This window comes from Meleagris gallopavo, chromosome 1 (genome assembly GCF_905368555.1).
Source record: "Meleagris gallopavo chromosome 1, MGAL_WU_HG_1.1, whole genome shotgun sequence".
Lineage (NCBI taxonomy): Eukaryota > Metazoa > Chordata > Aves > Galliformes > Phasianidae > Meleagris > Meleagris gallopavo.
Window position 1 is genome coordinate 19,654,829 of NC_139404.1, and position 22,980 is coordinate 19,677,808.

General features: G+C 36.3%; 1 protein-coding gene across 2 annotated transcripts in view; it reads right to left on the reverse strand.

The window, feature by feature from the left end:
* Positions 1–21,092, reverse strand: part of IL17REL (interleukin 17 receptor E like) — a 42,776-nt gene extending 21,684 nt beyond the window's left edge. For both annotated transcript variants that reach the window (XM_010729093.4, XM_010729086.4), the window contains exons 1-2: positions 20,791–21,092; positions 2,800–2,827 (exon numbers count right to left, since the gene is read on the reverse strand). In XM_010729093.4, the coding sequence (XP_010727395.2) occupies positions 2,800–2,827; positions 20,791–20,892 (130 nt within the window). In that variant the 5' untranslated portion in view covers positions 20,893–21,092. The remainder of the gene's footprint in view (positions 1–2,799; positions 2,828–20,790) is intronic.
* Between the last annotated feature and the right edge of the window lie 1,888 nt (positions 21,093–22,980).

Sequence of the window (22,980 nt, forward strand, 5' to 3'; positions counted from 1 at the left end):
TCTTTCTCATGAGTAGTTTGATCTACACCCCAGAAGACATTAAGGTACACCTGGCTTCACAAACCATATTCTGAGTAAATCTTGCCTAAACTTTATGTTTGTGAATTATAACTGTAATTAGCCCTACATGAGAGAAGGATTGTTGTTGTAATAAAAGAATCCTTAATTATGGACAGATATAAACCGAGGCATAAAGAAGCCAAGACTTATTCAGCATGTAGACATTTTCCTTGTACTTAAACACAGCAGATTATGTTTTTATCTGTTGATGCAGCAATCAACCTCGAACTGTCATGACAGCAAAACACACCTTATGTATCCTTGGATAATAGAAGTCAGAGCTGAGCAATGAATACGCAATAGAAATGATTGGATGGATAATTTGAAGCCCCAGGCAAGAAGACGAAATTGGAGAACAGGAAAAAAAAATGCAGATAAAACTCATTAAGAATAGGCCCAGGGCAGCACCCAAAAGAAACTCCTAACTGTTTTCTTTTTCTTTTTCGTTGGTATTTCTTCCCTACAAGAATGGTAAGAATCTCAACTACTTAGGATATTGACAGGGATAAATCTGTTAGCTTATCTACCATGCACTGAAATTGCTTCACTGGGGCATCATTCCAAAAGTAAAAATTACAGTAACATTTCAAACCAATTTGCATATGATTTACAGTATCTGCTGCATCTGTGCATTATGATGATTCAACAGTCTTCATAAACAAACTAGGTACACTCACCTAAGATAACAACGTGATGCATTTATGTTAACAAATATCAAAATCTGCACCTTAAAAGTACTTGAACCAATTATGAAATTGATTACAATTCAGTTTTCTCTTTTACAATACATCTCAATACAGAGTAAATTAAGAAGAGTTCCACAGTTTTATGTTTAGGAAGTATTCAGACTTGCAAGAATAATGAATGGCATGATCTTACACTATGTCAAATATATTTTCTGAGTGATTTTAAAATTAAAGGATCTTGAAAAAGTACAGTTAATTTTAAATACTGCAGTAGCCTTAATGTACTTCTAATAGTTTGTAGAAAGGGGAGGGAGAAGGCAGAAGCTCTACTGCCAAACACTACAGAGGTAGGTTATATCGATAAATTCTGCAGAATAAAGTCATCTTTTTGGTGCAGCTAAAAGCAATGACTACTGCACAGTATTACGCATTAAAGGTCTTTTGAGGTAATTTTACCTCAAAAAATAATTAATACAAAGTATGACTATGGAAAAGGAAGTATGGAAATAAGTATACACCCAGTGTTGCACAAGACAACTAGGATGAAGACTGAAAAAAATGTTTTTTCATCACCCTGGTAAGGCTGAGTCATCCTACATGTTGCTCGTATTAAAGATAGCTGATAAGCCATTTTCAGGCAGCACTGAAAACCTACAACCAGCTCTGCTTGATGTACACTGTATTGCAAGATAAGGATCTTCAGTTTACAAGCTCTTCAGATCCAAAGAGTATATCCAGCTCAGAGTTAAACAACTAGTTTAAGCTCATACACATCATAAGGTGATATCTTTGGCAGGCAAAGGAGAGGAAGAACTCCTCTTGCTTTCCTCCCAGCATATAACTCATTTTGTCCTAAGAATGAATCACCGCCTTCTGTTACCAGTAGTATCTCCACTATCTAGATTTGCATTTGTGTAATACCTAGCAATTATTTTAGCTCATAATCAAGAGTATTGCAAATGTCCTTCCCTTAGAGGCCAGAGTTATATTCCTCCTGTGCTATCCAAAGGCATGAAGGCATGCTTCAGCTTGGCAAAGTTCAATATCTCAATTTATCTCTTATTCTGTGACTCATTTCGTGTAGTTTATGCAACTAGCAGGTCAGCTGTCTAACCCAAATAAGGCTCATTCACAGCCCTGATCCAGTCACTGATGGTTCAGCCTCTTTACTAGTAGAAGGCTAATGACTTTTTCAAGAGGGACTTTTAATTGCATCCCTCCCAAAGCCATCACCTCAACAGTATGTGTCCAGTAAACATCATGCTTTCAGAATAAGACTCAGGACAACTGTCATCCAGCTCACTGCCCCACTCCATAGCACCAGAACTTCACATGCTTGTGGTTCACTAACAGAGCTTCTCTCTGTCTATGGGTATCCTGCCATAAGTATCCAGGAAAGGCTTACTGAAGATAAACAGAATTCAGAGCTGAGCCTTCAGGTACAACTGTCCCCTGAAAGGGAACAGCCTGCAAGGCAGTTGGAGGAGTGACTGATGGAGGCTTCAGAGTTTAGAAAATTCAGGAGCCTATATTGCTACTGTAGACAAAAATAATAAATAAAATCAATGTAAACATGTGAGCAAAATGTAAAAGCAAATTCTCCCAATGACTATCTACGGGTAAGAAAACGTAACCTATAATGCACAATTATTAATCTATTATTTACGACAGCCTACCAATTTCCTACATTGTATACAGGGAAACTTGGATTCAAATTGAAAGAGGGGAGATTTAGGTTAGATGTTAGGAAGAAATTCATTACTCACAGGGTGCCCAGAGAAGTTGTAGGTGCCCCGTTCCTGGAGGCATTCAAGACCAGGCTTGATGGGGATACAGAGCAGACTGATCAAGTAGTAGGCAACCTTGCTCATGACAGAGGAGTTGGAACTATATAATCTTTGAGGTCCCTTCCAACCCAAGCCATTCTATGATTCTATGACTCTTTGATTCTACAACACAGTGATCTGAAGTGATCAGGAAAGTTATCTATTATCCATTAACAAATTATTTTTTCAAAAATAAATGTAGTAAAAAGTGAATGATGTATACTCACTGGAAGGTTTGCTTTTACAATGAATCCCCTGCAAACAGAAAAAATATATATATTATAATAAGTTTTCTGAGGTGATGATAAAAATAAATATTATTATTATATCATAAGCATTATATATTATTATATATATTATATTATATATAATATATTATTACATAATATTATATTATTATTTATTTAACACAAATCGATTTTGAATTCAAAACAGATTTTCAAATACAGTGAAAATGCACATCACTACTTCATATGATATCCAGATAAGTTTGAGGACACAAGATCAGTGTTATCCATATTTTCATGTATTTTCTACTGAGTTATAACTATTACAAGTCCAAAATTCCATCAAATAGAGACCTCAATCAGACACTGCCCAATCAAAAAAATAAAAAATAAAAATAATAAAAAAAAAATTACCAATAGTTTATTTATTGATTCAGGTATAAATAAATCAGGCAAAGAAACCAAGTGATTTTTTAATGCAAGATATCTATAACACTTCTGAATATTATATGAGTTTTAGGAAGGTCACATCAGGCCAACAGGACATATTACAATCAGCTGCAAATGAAGTTGAGGAACAGGACTTGCCATTTTAATTCTGAGAACTATCTGGCTCATAATCCTGAAATTGAAATTACAATACTTACCATGTCAAGTGAGTAAGTTTTTTTGTAAGAGGCAAAGTGAACCTGACATTGAGATTTGAGCAGGTTTCCAACTGTCTTTCAGACAGGCTACACCCATTTTCCAAGTAAAATAAACACTCAACCACACATCAAACTTCTGTAGAATATAAAAATAACAAATATTATTTTGAATACTATGTATCATTTTCTAAATACAGGCTACTACTAAACCAAAAAATATGTTTTCCTGCTGTTCTGGCATTCAAGCTTCTGACATAACATTTCTGCTAGTGTTCCTTTCTGGTGTATGGTAAAAAGCATATTCCTCTATACTTTCTTTTAAAATCGGTGCATTATTCACAGAGATGCTTTTGTCACAACTGCAAAAGAATTAGGCATCACCTTGTCTCCTCTGCTCTCAGATGGACTGGCAGCTGTTAATTCTTTTAGAGCATTTCAGGATCCTGTCAGTAAGCCAACAATCTGTGAGATTTAGAGCCAGCAAAAGTCTCTCAGCAGACATTTGGAAGTTGTGTACAAATACAGCCTGGGTGAGTGCTAGCCATGTCATAAAAGAACTATTACTTGCTCTTCTATGTGGCTGTCACCCACAGGTCCTTCTGTCCACCTCATAAACACAGCTGTAAAATCTGATTTCTGAAAGCATGAAATGACAGTGCTGTGGTAGCTGTACACACGTATGGTTTTATCCCATAGTAGCTGAGAATTGTTTCTGTCCTTCATGGCTACATTTGGCCACTGCAGCAAAAGGGAACAAAAAACTTTTTTATAAATATACTAACGGTAAGAGGGCTAAGGAGAATCTCCATCCTTTACTGGATGCGTCGAGGTACGTGACCACTGGCAATAAGGAAAAGGCTGAGGTTCTCAGTGTCTTCTTTACATCCGTCTTTAAAAGTCAGACCAGTTATTCTCAGAGTACTCTACTCCCTGACCTGGAAATCTTGGATGAGGAACAGAATAAACCTCCCCAGAATTCATGTGGAAACAATCAGAGACATACTACTCAACCTGAATCATCACAAGTCCATGGGGGATCCACCTGAGGGTGCTGAGGGAGCTGGCAGAGGTGATTGCCAAGCCTCTTTCCATCATCTATCAGAGTTCCTGGTAAACCTGAGAGGTCTCAAATGAGGTTTGCCAATGTGGCTCCTATTTACAAGAAGGGTTGCAATGTTGCCTGACCTCGGTGCCAGGGAAGGTTATAGAACAGATCATCTTGAGTGAGATCACACAGCATGTGCAGGACAACCAGGGAATCAGGTCTAGAGAACCTGGTGTACAAAAGATAGGACCTGCTTAACCAACTCGATCTCCTTGTATGATTGAGTGACCCTCCTGGTGGATGAGGGAAAGGCTGTCAAAGTAGTCTACCTACACTTCAGTAAAACCTTTGACACTGTCTCCCACAGTATTCTCCCGGAGAAGATGGCAGCCTATGGCTTGGAGAGATATACACTCTGCTGGGTAAAGAACTGGCTGGAGGACCAGGCCCAGAGAGCGGTGGTGAATGGAGTTAAATCCAGCTGGCAACCAGTCACAAGTGATGTTCCCCAGCGGTCGGTGCTGGGGCCATCCGTTTAATATCTTTATTGATTATTTGGATGAAGGAATTGAGTGCACCCTCGGTAAGTTTACAGATGACACCAAGTCAGGGGACTCATGTCCAGCTTTTCATCCATCAGGACCCCCAAGGAAATCAAACTGCTTTATATAACTGTTCTAAAATTGGGGTACTTCTATTTCAATGGTTTCATAAATTCCTCAGGTCCCCTGAAGGTGTAAAAAATGTAACTGATGTTACCTTATTTCTGCTGCAATGTGTTCATTGATATATTTGTCACCTACAATTTCTGAAGAAAGACTTTGTTTGTAGTTTGCTGATTTTCACAATGCAGATTCATCAATAGAAAAAAGGCTATAGCTTTCTCACTTACTCAGTGTAACTCTAATCTAATAGAAGTGGAGCATGCCAACTCATAGACAACTACTGGAATTTTAACTGCAGTTTCAAAGCCCTGATTTTGAATTAATTTCTAATCAGACCCTGCAGAAGTACACAGAAGGACAACTTGAATTCAGCCTCTTCTGTGTGAGGTTCTTGACAGCCTTAGGAAATGGAACAGACAAATAAACAAACTGCAAAAAATTCAATGAGTGAGCAAGCTAGGGAGCTAGCTTTTTGTTAAGAAAATCTAACTGTTGGATCAGCAAATTGATGAACTACTGCTCCTGGAAGGAATTAATCTCTAATGAGGTTGAAAATTTAGTAAATACTAAGGTTGTATTTTTATCTTCCCATTTTATAGCCAAACTACTGAGAATGTTCTAGTCAGGTGGTTTGAGAAAGATCCCAACTGCAAGTAAAAAAATTCTCAGAAGAAACTAGTTGTCTGCCATCTTCTTTTTACAGTCTCAGTACAAAAAATCATTGAATAAAAAAAAATTTCCATTGAATTAAACAAAAAATCTGAAAAAACTCAGAGCATCTAGTCTATACTCAAAGACCAGTGTTTAAGATCCCCTTTCTGACATCTGAAAAAATGCAAATTGTATGTAAATTAAGTTACAAATGAGAAAACAAATCACCAATTTCTCTGGGGCTGCAGGATGATGCAAAAATACATTTTCCATCCCAATTAATTCTTCTTTTTCACTGTTGTTAACATGAATCCTAATCTCCAATCACTTTTTAGTAACATCTTGTATCTATTTACTCATCTATGCCATGGGGAAAAAGTAATATATCCAGTAGTGATTTTTGTTCTGATAAGGAGATATTTTGGAGTTCTTGGATGCTTAGGTTTGTTCTGGATGAGGAGCTGTTGGGAAGGTTTACATAAATAATCAAGCATTTGTTCAAACACTTGCCATTAAAGCAAGCATTCAGTCACAGTTCAATTCTTTTTTTTAATAAGTGATTATTTGTATTGCACAATACCATAGGGTGTTTTTTTTTCCTCTTTTATAATCATTTTGCAAAATAGTCAAAAGAGAGACCATTTGTCTCAAAGAAGAACTCAAATAAATGAACCAAGTTCCTTTCCCACTTTCTATATCTTTTGTTTTCAGGAATTTTCAGTGATGAATGCAATAAAAAAAAAAAAAAAAAAAAAAAAAAAAAGCACAACACAGTAAAACCAGAATGGAAATTTTCTTCTCCTTTCACAAATGCTGTGGGTGTCTTTTACGCAAAAATGAAATCTTGAACATGATGGTACAATTTAGTGCAATACAGAGAGCATCTCTGATTCATATCTGTTTTGGCAAAGAGCCTAAGTAAAATACACTTACACAATGTACAAACAGTTAGGGATTTTCCTATTTCTCTAGGGTTTTCCCCACTTGCGATATTACTCAACTGTAGCTAGAGGTTATCTCAACAGACACCACCAATATGCATCATTCTGAATAGGAGGTGTGGTGCTAATTTTTTTAGCTAACACAGCAACTTCTCAATCAAATACAACTGTAATAGCACTCTTTGCTTTTAAAGACTAGAGCAGAAAGTAAGACTGGCAGAGGAAGATTTAGATTTGAGGGCTCAAGGAGTTCTTTCATGAAATAAAATTGCTGAGGAAAAGAAACAAAGACCTATTTCCCACTCTTCCCTGAATGATCTGTCAACACAGGAAAGAGTCTGGGGTAAATTTTGTTTCCTAATCTGTTCACTAACTCTGCTATACCTGGTTCATAGAAGAGCTTATGGCAGATCTTCCACAATTCCAAAAAGAGCGGTAAGATACCTGAAAATGCTTTAAAATGTATTTTGAACATAATTTGGGCCAGGCTGTCAGACATTCAACATTCAGTCTTTCAAGATGTCTGCATTAATATCAGGGAAAGTAAAGTGACTCTTCTGAGAGATTCTCAGTGGCAAATCTATTACCTACACTCCTACCTAAAGCCAAATTATCAGAGAGAAGAGGAAAAGGAACATGACCATTTTATGAAGTTTCCCTCTATTCCAGTAATTTCTATTCCTTAATTGCCATAAAAAACAAGCATGAGGCTGTATGTAGTCTTACAGAACAGGGTCTTGCAAAAACTGGAGCTCAAGTTGAAAGCAAAAAGCTCATAAGGTTGATGAATTCAAACAAGTTCTTTTTGATTTCCAATCAAGAGATGTTGCTCTACACAAATTCATCTTATTCTATGCAGAATTAGAAGGGATATTACAGACCACTGGATCTAGTCCCTTGATAACCACAAGTCATCTAATCCTTTTCAAAAACTTTTAAAATCAAATTTTGGCCTGTACTGCTCCAATGCTAAGGCTTTTCTAGAAGCTCTGTTGCTCCAGAAGCAACAAAATTTTTATTTTCTAAGGTAAATACAATAATGATTAGTTTGCATTGATTTCTGATTGTGTTTGTTGGCTTTTCATTTAAATAGATGGTTTTCATCCTGGAATTTACTTTCCACTTATCTGCAGTCAGTAATTTAACTTTTCTCAGATTTTGTTTTGCTAGGCTATGAGAGCCAAGCTCTTTTATCCTCCTCTAATAAAATAGCTTTTCCTTCTTTTTATGTCTATGTGAACACATCTTTCCTGAGATCAGACAGTTGGGCTAGATGACCTTTGAAGAATTATTCTATTCTATTCTATTCTATTCTATTCTATTCTATTCTGTTCTGTTCTGTTCTGTTCTGTTCTACTTTATTCCTAAAGGGGTGAGCAGAGCTGTGTATAGTTCTGGGAAGAGTTTTCCACAAGGGTTTATTTGATGCCTTGTAAAGTTGTAATATTCATTGTCTCAGCCATGTTGTACCAGTGGCTATCCTGCAATATAGAAAGAGATCTATTTACCACTTCCCATGTAAGCAATCCACCGCCAGCCTTTCCTTTTTCCATCTGCTTTTCCCATTCAGTTTGTGGAGGAAAGAGCCTACAGATGCTGGATTTTTAAAAGTTCTAAATGATTTGTCAAGATCTGTAATGAAAAACCTGAAAACGCTAATGCGATTTCAGACACTTTCATGAGGAAAAAGGTCTTTGAGGGGTGGACAACCCCTGGATAAAAAAAGAGAAAATTAAGACCTGTATCATGATCTTAGACTTTCAACGCATTACAGTAATTTCTTACCAAAATGTTCATATCCAAATCATCCAGGGAAAACTTTGTGGACAGAAACAACTGCATATATTGTAGCATTTCCCAGAGCTGTTTTCATACATGAAGGCATTTTACATATCCTTCATGATGATGAGAACTGAAACCTTGCGGAATTTTTCTCACGCTATTTTACTTCATTTAAGACAGGTAAAAATCATCCCTGTATTATCTAACCAAATGTAGGAAACAGAATCCTTTACAGTAAGAGAAAGCATAACATAATGATTCCTGTGCCACTAAACAAAATCTTAATTACATCAAGGCCGCGTACTTATGCAAAGGAGTATGTTACTTAATGAGTGAAAATGAAAAATAATTTACCTACAGAACACACTTAGCAATTGAATCAATTATAATATTTACTGAGAACTAGAGGAATTATAAAAATTAATATACATAATATGAACATTTAGAACTGCTATGGATTTGGTTAGTTCTACTGATGCATTGTCCCCAAGAGACCTTTTCTCTAAAGGAGCATCTGTGTTTGTTTTGATGTCATCTGTAATTACTTTCATTGCCAAGGTAAAACTATCTTTCCGGCAAACCACAAGGTTGTTCTTCAACTTTTACTGACAGTGTGGTAATCAGATACACATGAATGGCATATAATGGGAGCAGCTATAGAATCACTGAAGAAAATTGAACTGATGTCCAAGCAGAAAAGAAATAGGCATTAGAACTTACAGCAAAGCACTATTTTTGACTACTTTGCACTACTACTTCTACAAGAGCATCTGATTGATGGATTTTATTATAGAATGCTAAAAACAAAGCATTTCTGAGTCACAAGTATGTATCATCCAGCTCTGAGCAGAAATTACTCTCTTTACATGTATTCCAGACTGAACAAGCCAATCACATTAATGTAGTGTAGAAACTGAGAGGATAAGCACAGCTGAAAAGTAGGATATTAAGCTCAGGACCAGGGCTAATGAGGCCACACACCTTTTGGTAAGAGTTGTTCCATGTCCAATAGCACAACTTCTTGCCTGTGTTAATGCTATGTTCATATTTCCCTGTTCATTTAGCTGACAATGAACAAACAGAAAAAAGAATATTGGGTTTACTGAAGATTACTGGATAATTCTCAGTAAAGCTTCAGTGATGCAAACGCATGGACTCTGTCCTCCGCAACGTAGTGTTTGTCAAAACTGAAAGTCAATGTTTTCCTTACAGTCTAGGAGTATTTTGATAATGTAATATGACTAACACAAGTTCTCCAGGACTCTTAGATTTTTGTTTACTTGCTACTGTTCAAGTACAACAGAAATTCGTGTCAAGACAGCATATGCTTCCTCAAGCATTGTACAGATGTAGAGGAATCCCATTCCTATATATGCCACATGGATGGCATGCAGCAAATAACTTCCACTGACCTTTAGCTGTCTCCCTTTTGCAGGACAGAACAAGCGGAAGAATTTAGCAGCACAGTAATTGTATCTCTGGGAACTCCTTGCAGAACCATGCTTTCATCCTATAACTGAATGTCCAGTCAAAACAACCATATATTGAGGTCTCACAACTGGGAAGAATATTCCCAACTTGTACTTTGTTTAAGTGAACTGTGCATAAAAATCAGCCTGTGATACAAAAAGGACTTACAAAGAACACTTGCATTTAAAATTACTGTACCAAAGGGAGCTATGACAGTCTGAAATAAAAGCTGCCTGATCTATTGTGAGCTTCAGCTTCAGGACTGGAAACGGAATTTGCTTGGAGCAACAGCATGCTCTAACTTTTTTTTTTTTTTTAAGAAATAAAATCCAAAAATAAATAAATAAATAAAGTCAATCATTTTGATGTCATGTTTCCTAAAACATTTAAACAAGTTGTTAACAAAACAGAATTGCATACAATAGACAAAGTAAAATTACAATGCACTTTGAATGCCATACTCTCAGCTGGTGTAAATCAGCACCATCCCATACACAGAGTGTCAAAAATTTCAGCCCACTCAGCTACTTGAAAGGACAACTAATCTACCAAATCAGCACTTCTAGTCTAACAATGAGACAGGGACAATCTAACACTGCAGTAATGGTTATTTCAGTGAATGACTGGATTTTGCATACAGAGGATGATAAAAAGGAAATTTTGGGCAGAACGAGTCTCTATAGGTCACCAAGTCCAGCCTCCTGCTAGAAGCAGTACTATGACCAATACCAGAACAAGTCAGACATGAATTTGACCATTTCTTGAAAAACTCAAGGATGTAGCTTCTACAACCTCTTCAAACATCTATTGGTGTTCAGTACTTTAAGGTTTGGATGGCATAATGATGTCTGTAGCCCAGAGGAGAGTACAAGAAGTTTAGAGCAAACCCCTCAGCAGCACAAACATCACTGAGAAGTGACTGGAACCAGTGGGTAGTGAGAGTGTCACAGGAAGGGAGGGAGGGAGGGAGGAAAACAACCAAGCAGTAACTGAAGATTATGGAAGGAAACCCTGTGGGCTGGATTTGCTCCTCCTGCTGCTGCTGGAGGCAGTGCCTATTTCTTTTGGAAGGTCTAAAGATTTTTCCTATTCCGGTCATTGTCTTTTCATGCATCACAGCGCTGTTCCTCAGCAAAAGAAGCAATATGTTACAGGCCTGGCTTTCCTGTGTGCTGACATTCACAGCAAGGTTCTTGCCATTCTGCTCTGGTCAGCTATTTTGCTTTTGCTTAGAGTCATTTCCAGGAGCAGAATACTGCCCTGCAGTGCACTGTGGCCTTTATAAATGATAAATGCCATCCTGCTCACATTCACCAACTACAGAGCACTACGGTTTTAGCTGCAAACCTTTGAAAATCACTAAAACTCTTTCCACACATTTTAATGAACTTTGATTCAGACTTAAATGTGGTAGAAACTATTTGTGTATAAAAACTTTATCTCCACCCATGAGAAAGGTGCCACTAACACAATTTCCAAGTAAGCAATTTCTCTTTGTGGATTTTGCATTACTATTGGTAGGGAAATGTAGCCATTTGCAAATTGAGATTAGGTCAGTTTTGTGGCCCAAATCTAAAAGAGGATTCAGGTACCTGAAACATCATTTAAGAAAGCTGTAGTAATCACAACCAAACATCACGATCTGTAATACCCTATTAATTGCTACCGAACCCTACAGGCACCTGCTTTTCTGATCTAAAAGCTCTCTGGATGCTTCAACCTTGGTTTTGTAGTTCATTATCAGAACTGAGGTGGAATGGCATCTACCTCACACCAAAACTCCTTGGGATAGCAGACACTCTCTTGTGAGACACCCATGTCTCCAGTGCAGGAGGTGGCTGGAGGAAATTTAACAGAAATCAAGTTAGCAAAGATCATGTGTAGCTTCTCTTCCAAAACAGAAGTGCTGGAGAAAATGATCAGAACAAGGGTATGTTCCAGCTGTTATACTGTGGCTGTTCAAATCCTGACCTCAAGAGGCAGCCAAGTTCAACACCTTCTGTAGCCTGAAGTTCTAACATTACACAAGTTTTCTTTTTGCAATGCTTCCCATAAATAAGTTTCCCAGACCTCCTATCAAATCACTGATACTGTATGAAATGAAAAATTGATGGTTTGAGAGAACAGGAAAGAGAGAGGGTAATTTTTAAAATTGAGTGCTTTCAACATTCAATTGCAAGATCTGTTTCTTACTTCATTTCCAATTTCACCAGGAAAACAAAACAGAAAGAAAACCTGAAACTTTGGAGGAGTGGAACTCAGAAGCTACTCTGAAGAGAGCAAGCCAAATTATGGCTCCTAACTGAAGAGAGGGGATTCCTAATCTGAGGTGTGGGTTCCAGAGACTGGAGTTAAGATTAAGCTGGTGCTTAACTTTTAACTTTGGCTTACATGGGACATCATGACACTGAACATTCAGGTTTCTCATATTGTCTTAGCAGATATTTAATGCTTTCTCACAATCTCCACTTGGCCTGCATTTAATCACCTAGAACTACAGAAAATGAGCTGGATTACAGAATGTGTGAAAGTTCAACAGACACTATCCTAAATTTTTGGGTGTAGAAAAGAGGGCATTCTTAAAAATGAGCTTGCTAATCCCTTTCCATTTCTGCCAGTGTGGATCACAAAATCATATCAAAGCTTAGAACAAGAAAGAAAACTTGTCAATAATTTCCTATAAAAGTTTCAAGACTTTAAAAGTCACATATCAGGTCTGAGACGCATCAAAGCCATGGAGAAAAACCTGCTTCTGTTGGTTGCAAGTTCCACAAATATGGTGTTTTTCACTCTTGTCCTTAGACAAAGAAAAATTTGAAACTGAAATAAACTTAGGAGTACCTCTGATTACAGTTCTTCCTGGTAAGAAAAAAAAATTATTGTTGATTTTGTTTTATTCTAGCCCTAGCTTGTTATGTTGTTGTGTAAGAAGATAAGGTCATGTAAATGATCCCTCAGGCCATGCTAGAAGCAGCAGTAGTTTAGTTTCAGATGGCAATCCTAAGAGGTCCACATTCCTCCTTGGTGCCATATTATCAGTTAGCTAAACACTTCCATTACAGAGTTCATGATAAAGATATCTGACTAGCTCTATTGTGCTTGCTTGAGTTACAGAAACACTCTAACCATAGCAGAGAAAGGAAAGTTGTCTTAGAGTATGTAGATGAAAACCTTTTTGCTGTTGTACACTTGAAGATTTTGGAGAGAGATGACTTATTCTCTAAAGAGTAACTTACATTTTTATGGCACCTGAAAGTCTTAATCCACATCAAAAAATTCATACCAGATTCCCTGCATGTATTGCCAGGAGTAACAAAAGCCAAAGCAATTTTCCCGTGAAAGCATTAGCTGTGTTGAAAAACCCTAAAGAAAATATCTATAATGGGCATTTCAGTTGAAATATCTGCAATTTGAGATAATTAACAAAGGAATGAAAATGGAAATTCTAAGGAAGAATGAATCATATAAAAAACTTTTTAAAATAATAATCACTTAAAAAGTCATTACCTAGTCTATTTCACTTTTATATAGTTAACTCAATCTGGGGAGAAGAGGTTTAAAAAAAAAAAGACAACTAAGGAATAATAATCTAGCTCAACTTTATCTTGTGAATCAGTAGTTGCTAAAGTTAGCACAGGTCCAATTAAAGGTGGCAGAGGTCCAAAAGAAATGGTTCCAAAGAGGAAGGATTCCACCAGCTTTACAACAGCAGCATTGTTTCACTTGACTCTCCTGATCATGCAGTTGTCCCTAGAGGCAGCAATGATTCCTGGGCATGGTCTTAGCTTAGTGAACACACCAATGTTCAGTACCTTCCTATGTTTCTTCACCCTACATCTCATTTTTAATGATAGCTTTTACTCACTAAAAACGACCTATACCACACATTTTCCTAAAAAGTGTATGCTTACTTTTTCTCCAAGGTGGATGAGAAAATAAGTTACAGAAGCAGACTAGATGCTAACACAGATGTAACCAAGATCTAAAACAATATTCTATATCCTATGTAGCCTGATCTAGTATTAGATATGGAGGTCCATGCATGCAGCACGGGGGCTGGAGCTTGCTGATCCTTGAGGTCCCTTCCAACCCAAGCCATTCTATGATTCTATGATTCTGTGATATCCTACAGAAAAATAATATATGAAAATCAAAGGGCCAAAATTAAAAGAGCATACACTGCTGATCAAAATTCAGTATTAAGCTAGACGCTCCAGTGAGAACTGCTAAAATTAAAAAATAATAATAATTTTTAAAAAGTAGAAGAAGGAAAATCATTATACAAAGATATTAATATCTTAAAAGAAATTGAGAAATCTGTCATTACCATCACAGAAGGAAGAACAGCAGGTCAGCAAGATGAGGAAGTGGGAAAAAGATCAGGAAGTTTTCATATATAGGAATGAAAGGGAAAAACAAAATTAGAGACAGTTTTAATAAATTCTATTTCCTCAATGTTTTCCAAGAAAAGACAATGAATGCACATCTAGTATTGTACAGTGGTGTTTATATGATTCATACTTTCTGAAAATATGTAGGCAAGTAGAGACAACTTCAAGACAATCAGTTTTCCAGAAGGTATTGAAACTTACCACACATATTCAAAGTAACTAATCTGAAACACTTTCCTGCAGGAGAAAGAGCCGCTGATCATTAGCTAAGTGAAACTTAAACTTTGTTCATTTTTGCACAGACACTTCCTGAGTGAAATTGAGAGTCCCATATTTTGCATACTGAAAGGACTTCACGTATAATACAAGAAAACAGGTCTTTGGCTCTGTTGACTGTTTCAAAGCAGTAAGTTAATTATGAATTGAATATGACTGTCTTTAGATCCCCCAAAAGACAAAATACATAAAGGTAGAATGGAATGGTTAGAAAAGAATTCAAGATGCCATCTGCTCAGTACTTCTGCTTTAGGAAGAATGACCTTTATCTGAGAGATATTTGCCTAGCATGTGTGGAGATCTCTACAAGCTCCATAGGCAATCTATTAGAGTTCTCAGCATTATTAGCCACTGTAACTTCCCAGATCATTCACAACTTCACAAAATCCAAGCCCAGCGAAATCAGATAGCTGAAGGCAGAGCCAGCGATATGATGAGCCAGCTGAGTATACCTGAATTTACTGGATCTGTGATCATTCCTACGCAAGTAGTTCAGAGCTACTCTGGAACCTTCTCTGGCACATGCTACTGTTTAGGAAGATTTTCTGGTTTGTGTTTTATCTAAACTTTTAAGAAGACAAACAACTGTACTGTCCTTCAAAAACCATCCAATAAATATTATCAAAATTGAAGGATAAAAGTTTTACAAATAAATAAATTTTCTTGAAAGTAGAAAAGTGCTATAAAAACATTTACAACGATGATTAAATGACTGGAGAACTTATCCTATAAGGAAACACTGAAGGAGTTAGTTGGAGAAAAGAAGTCTCAGAAGTGACATTTTCATAGTTTCCCAGTACTTAAAGGATGGCTATAAAGAGGACAGAGGCTCTTTCCTCACAAGAAGCCACATGGAGAAGCCAAAGGACAACAGGTATAAGTTTTATGGGGAAAGGTTTATTCTTTATATAAGAAAGAAATTTTTCACAGGGAGAACGAATCATTACAACAGCCTACTCAGGAACAGGATGGAGTCCTCAGCATTGGAAGTTTTCAAGATGAAATTAGACAGGGTACTAGAATCTCATTCAGGCTCCATTGCTCAAAAAAGTTGGATCTGGGTTGGCTGTTTTATAGCTCTATGATTGATCTGTGCTGATGTATAAAACGAGGCATCTCTTCTGGGGATGATGGTAACATGACACAAACAACTTCAAATGTGGGTTCCTGGTTTTTACAGGAATTCATGGTTCTCAAAATGATTTTCAATCAGTAATAAAAAACTTTGACCTCCTTCCCTTGGTCCAAGCTACCTACCTATTTGGGAGCTTCTCAATGCTGGGGAAAACACCAAAAAGCCAGGATACTATCAAAAACTATCTTAAGAAAGTAATTATTTAAAACTGCTTCTTAGTTCTTCTCATTTTGGATCACTCCTGATTCTCTCACCAGCACAGGCATTTTGTAAAGAGTAATAGAACAAAACTGTATAACTCAACATGACAAAGTAATAGGTATAGTACTGCCAGCTCCAGCAAATTTACAAATTAAGCCAATTCTTGACTTCACTGCAAGAAATCCAGCGAGGTCACACCACCTTGTCTAGAACAAGTTCCTACCTATCTCTGCAAAATTTGTCCTGCCTAAATTATCTGCTTCCTTGGAGATATTTAAAAGTCAGATGGACAATGTCCTGGCAATCTCCTTTCAGTGTCAGAGGGGTTGGACAAGATGACCTCTAGAAGTCCCTTCCAACTTCAACCATCCGTGATTTTATGATTAGAAGTCACAATTCAGGCTGAATTACAAGTAGCAGTGCCTTGTACTTGAAGTTCAGGACACCTTGTCAGGTCCCGTTAGAAAATCAGCTAGTTGTGTCCCAGACTTTCACGACTGTCTTTGCTTTTGCTTTAGTGCCTTTGCTTTTGCTACTCCAGCAGCTCATCTCCTTCCAGACCTTGTAACCTTTTCCCAGAGTTCTTGAGGAAGGAGAAGTGAGAAAGAAAAAAATAAGAGCTACTGTTACATTTTTTGCAAGTTTTGAACTGCAGACCTTTCTTCACCTCTCCTGAAAGAAGTGGTAATAGATCCTCTATGAGGAATATTTGAGAGTTTAAGTCTCTATTCGTATGTGAATCTGACTCTCTTGTAGGGGTGAGGAAATAGGATGATAACCAATGGCACAGGAAATAGCAGGAAACATGAAAGCCAGTAGATCCCTGACATTGTTAAGCTATTTTTGATACTGCAAAACACAGACCACAAGTCACATAAACTTGCTAAACAGCAGCTCTCCTGACTACAAGCAGAGCAGGCAAGAAAATGGGTTAATATCACTCTAATACAGTGATTCGAGAGCTGCTTCAGTATGAATGCTTTTACTAATGAAAACTTAATATTTAATTATAGTATTCAAGGCAGCGAATTTAAAAAATGTAATTAAGACACATCACACAGGAAAGTCAGCACTATTTTGCACTTGTAAAAACTGGAGAGGTAAAATTACTTGTCTAGGCCCACACAAATAAGTCAATAACAGGCAGGGATGTAAAACCCAGGCTTTCCATTAACGATGTACTCTCATGGGTTGCACTGCACAACAGCAGATTTTAGCAGAGGATATGTTTCATATTTTTTACGTGTCCTTCAGTCACTGGGTATACCTTTGCACACAAAAACACCTGTGGCGATTCTTCCATTCTTGTGTCTTCATGCTGATATATCTCAGTCCAAGAAACCTAGATACTAGATACTCATATATGATGGTGAGAGTCTTAAGATTACTTTTAAAATACAAATTGCTTACCTTGGCAAAAAATAATGAATGTCAACTTACGTCAGCTGAGTTAGTAGCCTGAGAGCTGTATTACACCATTGGTTTTGCAGTATGTAGTATTCAGTCAGAACAGTCTGATCCATTATATAAATATCCAGACAAGAAACACTACATATTTTCACTATGAGTAGCATGAACGGGCAACAACTATATCAAAAATTTATTGCCAATAACCTTTATAGTTGCAGGAAAATCCCACATTCCGTTTCTTCATTCATTTCTTCTTTTTTGTGAACTTTGGAAATGCTGCTACATTTAAAGGCAGACAATACACATATTATTTCATAGTTTTCTGGAAAGTTTTTTTTTAAAATGTAGTGCTCATGATCTTTACCAGCTGTTGAGTCAAATTTGGCATAAGCTAGTTCCTTTGTGTACAGCCAGCAAACAGTGTGGATTGTAAAGCAAGTAGAACACAAACACAGTATCAATTTCAGGCTGGGATTCCCCTGTGCTTTTGCAGGGAATCCTAGTTGATAGTCGTATTTGCTTTTGGGTGAGGTCTGAAGACCAAGTTCATGGTAGTTAACTTTTGAATACCAGAATATAATGCAAACTTTAAAGACAAGCCATTAAAATAAGGAAGAAGAAAAAAAAATCACAATACATAATAAAAATTTGTATGTTCCTTTGCCATCATTCAACCACAATTGTATATTTTCATGCTTGCATAATACTTGCATAAATGTGAAGTGATCTTTTGTTTTCTCTTTCCTATAGTGGATAAAGTAATTTGTGCTATAGCAATAGTACCTGGATATTGTATAAGGCAGTGCAAAAATGCCTTACTGAATGTTCCTAGTAAGCTAAGAATGATTCGTTAAGTTGCAGTAGGATTCAAAATCTAAACAGTTGAGTGTAAAGGTTTTATTTACCTCAAAACAGTTAAGTCGCTATTTTCCTCCTAAGTGTAACCGATGCCTTACTTTGCTAATGAGTATCCAAGGAGGTCAAAATTGCTTATAAATACTGTCACTGTGAGACACTGTCACTCTGAAGTCTAGTCTGCTGATCAAACTCAACATCTTTAGCTCCTGAACTTGCCCAAAATCCCTCTGACAATACCCACAGTTTGAAAAATGCAGAAAAAATGAAAAAGCTTTCTGTTTCCCTATTGCTTTACGGGGAACCATACAACTGCAAGGCTGACTCTGCAGAAGAGAAAATCATTATGCAGACTTATGGGAAGATCTTGTAAAGGACAAAAAAGTCTATAATGGACGTTTATAACAGAAACTGAAAGCATCTTATACTTTTTAAATTACAATTTCTTATTATCTCATTAAGTAAATTGCTAGTGAAGTTAATTCAATTAACTACAATTAATTCTCTACCTTAAAACCTGTGTGCTATAGCAGTAGACAACAGGCATGTACTGGACATCCGTTGAAAGATTAACTGTAACCCCTGGCTGGTGCTCTGACAAAGCCCATTTAGTTGTGAATTACAGGGAAGATAAACCGCAGCTTTTTACAGTAACTCAGGTAGGAATAAGATTGAAGCCATGGAATTGTAATGGTTTATGTAGAAAAACTGATGTTAGTTTCAATGGAAGAGGGAGTTTTCTGTAACATCCAGTCACGAGACTCTTGAGTTCAAAATGCTCAAAACGCTTTGCACTGGATTGCAAATGCTAAGCTGGCAGTAATTTGTCCTGTTGAGATCATTATTGTTTCCAGTAAGAAAACATTTTTGTCTTAAAAAGTCATTAATGCATTCAAGATTCTACTGAATACAACTAGCGGAAACATAACATACAGGACATGAACCGAACTCTATCTTTTAACATCACAAATGGTGTTTATATTTGATTCTGTTACACCACTGGAAAGAATGTATTTTCCTTGTAAATTGAAAAAAAAAAAAAAAAAAAAAAAAAGAGCATTCTCATTTATCCAACCTTCAGCACTGGAAAAGTTGCAAGACAATAACTGGAAGGCAAAGAAAGGGATCCTTTCTTTATGTCAACATCTTAGGCAGCTAGTGAATCAGCCTTCCTAAAATAGATACCTAAGATACGACAGAGAAGGATGTCTTCCAAGGGCCCTGGAATAAAAGTTATTATTTTTCACATTCTGAGACTTAGAGCAAACCATTCTCTAGAGAAATAAATTAGAAAGTTAGAGAGGATCTTTTTTAAATACTCATTGTTGCAACCATGGAGAATAAATTCTTTTAAATGCATGCACTTTTACATTCAAAAGTACATAATGTGCTGGAAATTATAATTTGCTGGAAAGTGCTCAGGTACATCCAGAAATGAACCTCTGATGGATCTCTACATCTAAATGAATCTCTACATTTTGTTATTTTTAAAAACAATATCTAAATGTGGTGAGATTGCACAAAATTTAAATTCAGGAATATAAAGCAGTATTTGAAATAGTTTATTTCCTCTCAACTCCAGTGTTTTATAAGCATTTTCACTCCATATACATCCTAGCATACACATATAAAATACAGAATTAATTGCTGTATCATGCTGACAATATCTAGCTAGTACTATCATATTTAGACAACGCTTTGTATGTCCCAAGGACTGCAGAGTACTGTGATATTTTCAAGCAGAACTCAATATTCAGCCAAATTCTTTTATGCTATTAATTCTGCTTTTCCACAGAAACTTCATAGTTATCCTGGCCTATTCAGACTGAAAATATCAGATAGCCTGTTATTTATACCCCATTATTTTATTTTCTGTTATGTCTTTCTGTATACGGTATTCTTGAACTTTCAGACAGCCAACTGAAGCAGAATGTCCCCATAGTGCCCCTTTGTGGAGATATTTGGAACATTCAGAATTCAAAGCTTTTGAAGTGATGGTATAATCCACACTCCAATTTTGTACACATACATAAGTCATTAAATGCAATAGTCCAGTCATATTCATTCCACAAAATGAAAAACAGCTTTTTACTGTTTCTTAAGTTTAATCCATTTATTCACAGGAAAACCCATGTTTCCTCTATTCCTAACATAATTAGCAATTTCTGCAACTTCCCATCCCTCCTCCTGTCACCTCTTTGACACCACTGCTGTTGTAAAAATCATATTTCCAAAGTAAATAATAAAAATTAGATCTGTTTTATTACTGCCTTCCAAACACAAAAGTCAATTTTTTAAAGGTAATAACAACAACAAAAGCTGGAAAGAGAGCAATTTCTTATTTTCTCATAATAGTCATCATTGTCACTTCGGATACTTAATGCAGAATGACAGGAATATAAAGTGAATAGTCAGGACAGCTCAAATATTTTTTGATTTTTCCTTTATTGCTTTGTTTACAATTATTATATCGGCATACAACTATTATATTAAGAGATAGCAAAGAACAAGTAAGAGGTTACCTGAGAACATGAAAGTCCACATTCTTCAATCCTGGGAATAATATCACAATCATAATTCCAAAATAGAATTATAAGAAGCATCAGAATATGAATACTTATCATCCTAAACTGAAAACAAAACAAAACAATACAAAACAAAAAAGAAGAAGGGAAAAATTAAAAGAAAAACCTCAGAAGAAATCTTCCACTCTGACAATTCTCTCTCTCAAGCCAAAACTTCAGCATGAATTTTAGTCCCTCCCACAGCACCTTTCAACTCCTCCCACTAAAGTTTCCGAAGACAGAGAATTGCTAGTCGTGGGAAATATAAGGCATGCTCAGTCCACTTATTGTGTGCCTTAGTGAAAAATGGGAAACTTGAATTTCTGACAGTTGCAGTAAAAGCCTTTTTCTTTTGGACTTCACCATGTCAGATTTGAATGAGGTTTAGTGCGTTTCTTTTCTGTAATTCTGTATATTTATGGGAATTTTGTTTCTAGCAGGCAGCTTCACTGAAATCAAAATGCATTATTATGTCTACTTCTTCTCTTGGTTTTCTAATGCACCAAAAATAAAAATGTATTTTTTAAAAAAAAGAACAGTTGTGTTGGAATAAGTAGCCTTGGAAGACTGATTTCTTGCTTCTCATGAGGAAGAAAAACAGCTTCTTTTATCCTAGGAATCTGTGTCTTGGATTTATTTTGCATATTATATAATTGCATCAACAGAAGCCTCTTGTCCTATAGCCTACCTCCAGTTTTTGGATTTTCATCACATTTGGGAAGTAGGCTTTGCTGAAGAAGCTGAACATCACCAGCTCTGAAAGCTGTGTATGAGAGAGCTACAACACCTCAATAATACATGGCTTAGGAATGCATTTCTTGGTGCTGTCCTACAAAGTATCAACCACAGGGAATGTGTATTCCATAAAACACACTTTCTGGTTCATATGGAGGATACATGGTAAGTTATGCCTGTAGGTGGAATAGAGAAGTATTACTTCACAGAGGGCTTACAACTTAGAGATTTCTTCCAGCGAGACAGTGCTAGAACCCACACCTTCCACACTCTAATTAAAACTTTTACATTAATTGTTATTTTATTATTGGTATTTTTGTTATGTAGGAGATGCAAAATTAACTCCATATGATAGGATGAAGCTTTGCCAATAATTCTTTTGGTTAGAGATTACGTCTACTCTGCCAATGTATCGACTGTGTTTATATTTCAGTACTTTACATACTGTCTCATGAGTCCAGTTTGTCAATTTTCCATTTATTTTATTTTGTTTATTATTTTTTTAAGACAAAAAGTGGTAACAGTCACATTACTGCACAAATTGTCATTAAATTATTTTGGCTAAAAAATAACAAGGAAATGTCATCACTTGTAAATGTAAAAAATGCACTTCGTCAAAGATCCACACAGTCTACTCTCCCGTGACAAGCAAGATCCATACTTGGACAAAATAAGAAAGTAATCAAATATAATATGCTACTTTTATGAATATTTTTAGCATAAATACTTCCAAGTTCCAGTGATCCATAGCATATGAATTTCCTGAACTGAAAGCCATGTCTACGTCACTATTTTGAATAGCTATTTCTGGACCTTTCTTACATGAATTTGTACAACAACATCTGTAATAACATTTGTACAAATGGCATCTATTTATCCTTCTAGTTTTCAAAACATCCTGTGGCAATGAGTTACACTATTAAACTATGTTTACTTGCTTTGTTTTGAGTTTAAGCTGCTTCTAAATAGGTCAGTAGGGGTTTTTTTATTGTTTTTGCATTGAGAATTGCCTTATTATTATTAATATTAATTTTAAGGTTAAGAATATACCTCTTTATTTTCACTATTAGCTTTCGTAAGATGGAGGTCCTGCACAGGACTGTTCAGGAGTGAGCAGCTCAAAGACCATTAATACAATAGCTCAGTAATGCTGACTGAATCATCAGTGGCATGATTTGCCTCCAACGAAAAGGCATTGTGCCTCTCCCTTGGTGTATCACATTTACCAGTATATTTACTGCAGAAAAGCCAGTTGAGCATACACCACTGTTAGTCATTTTGCAATTTCAGCTTCAATTGCAATTTATGGGACCCCATAGGACGCTGATTCTAAGACATTTCCACCAGCTTACTCTTGAGTATGGTTCCCTATAATGAACTCTACTGCAAGCAAGTACTTCATGTTTTATTGTG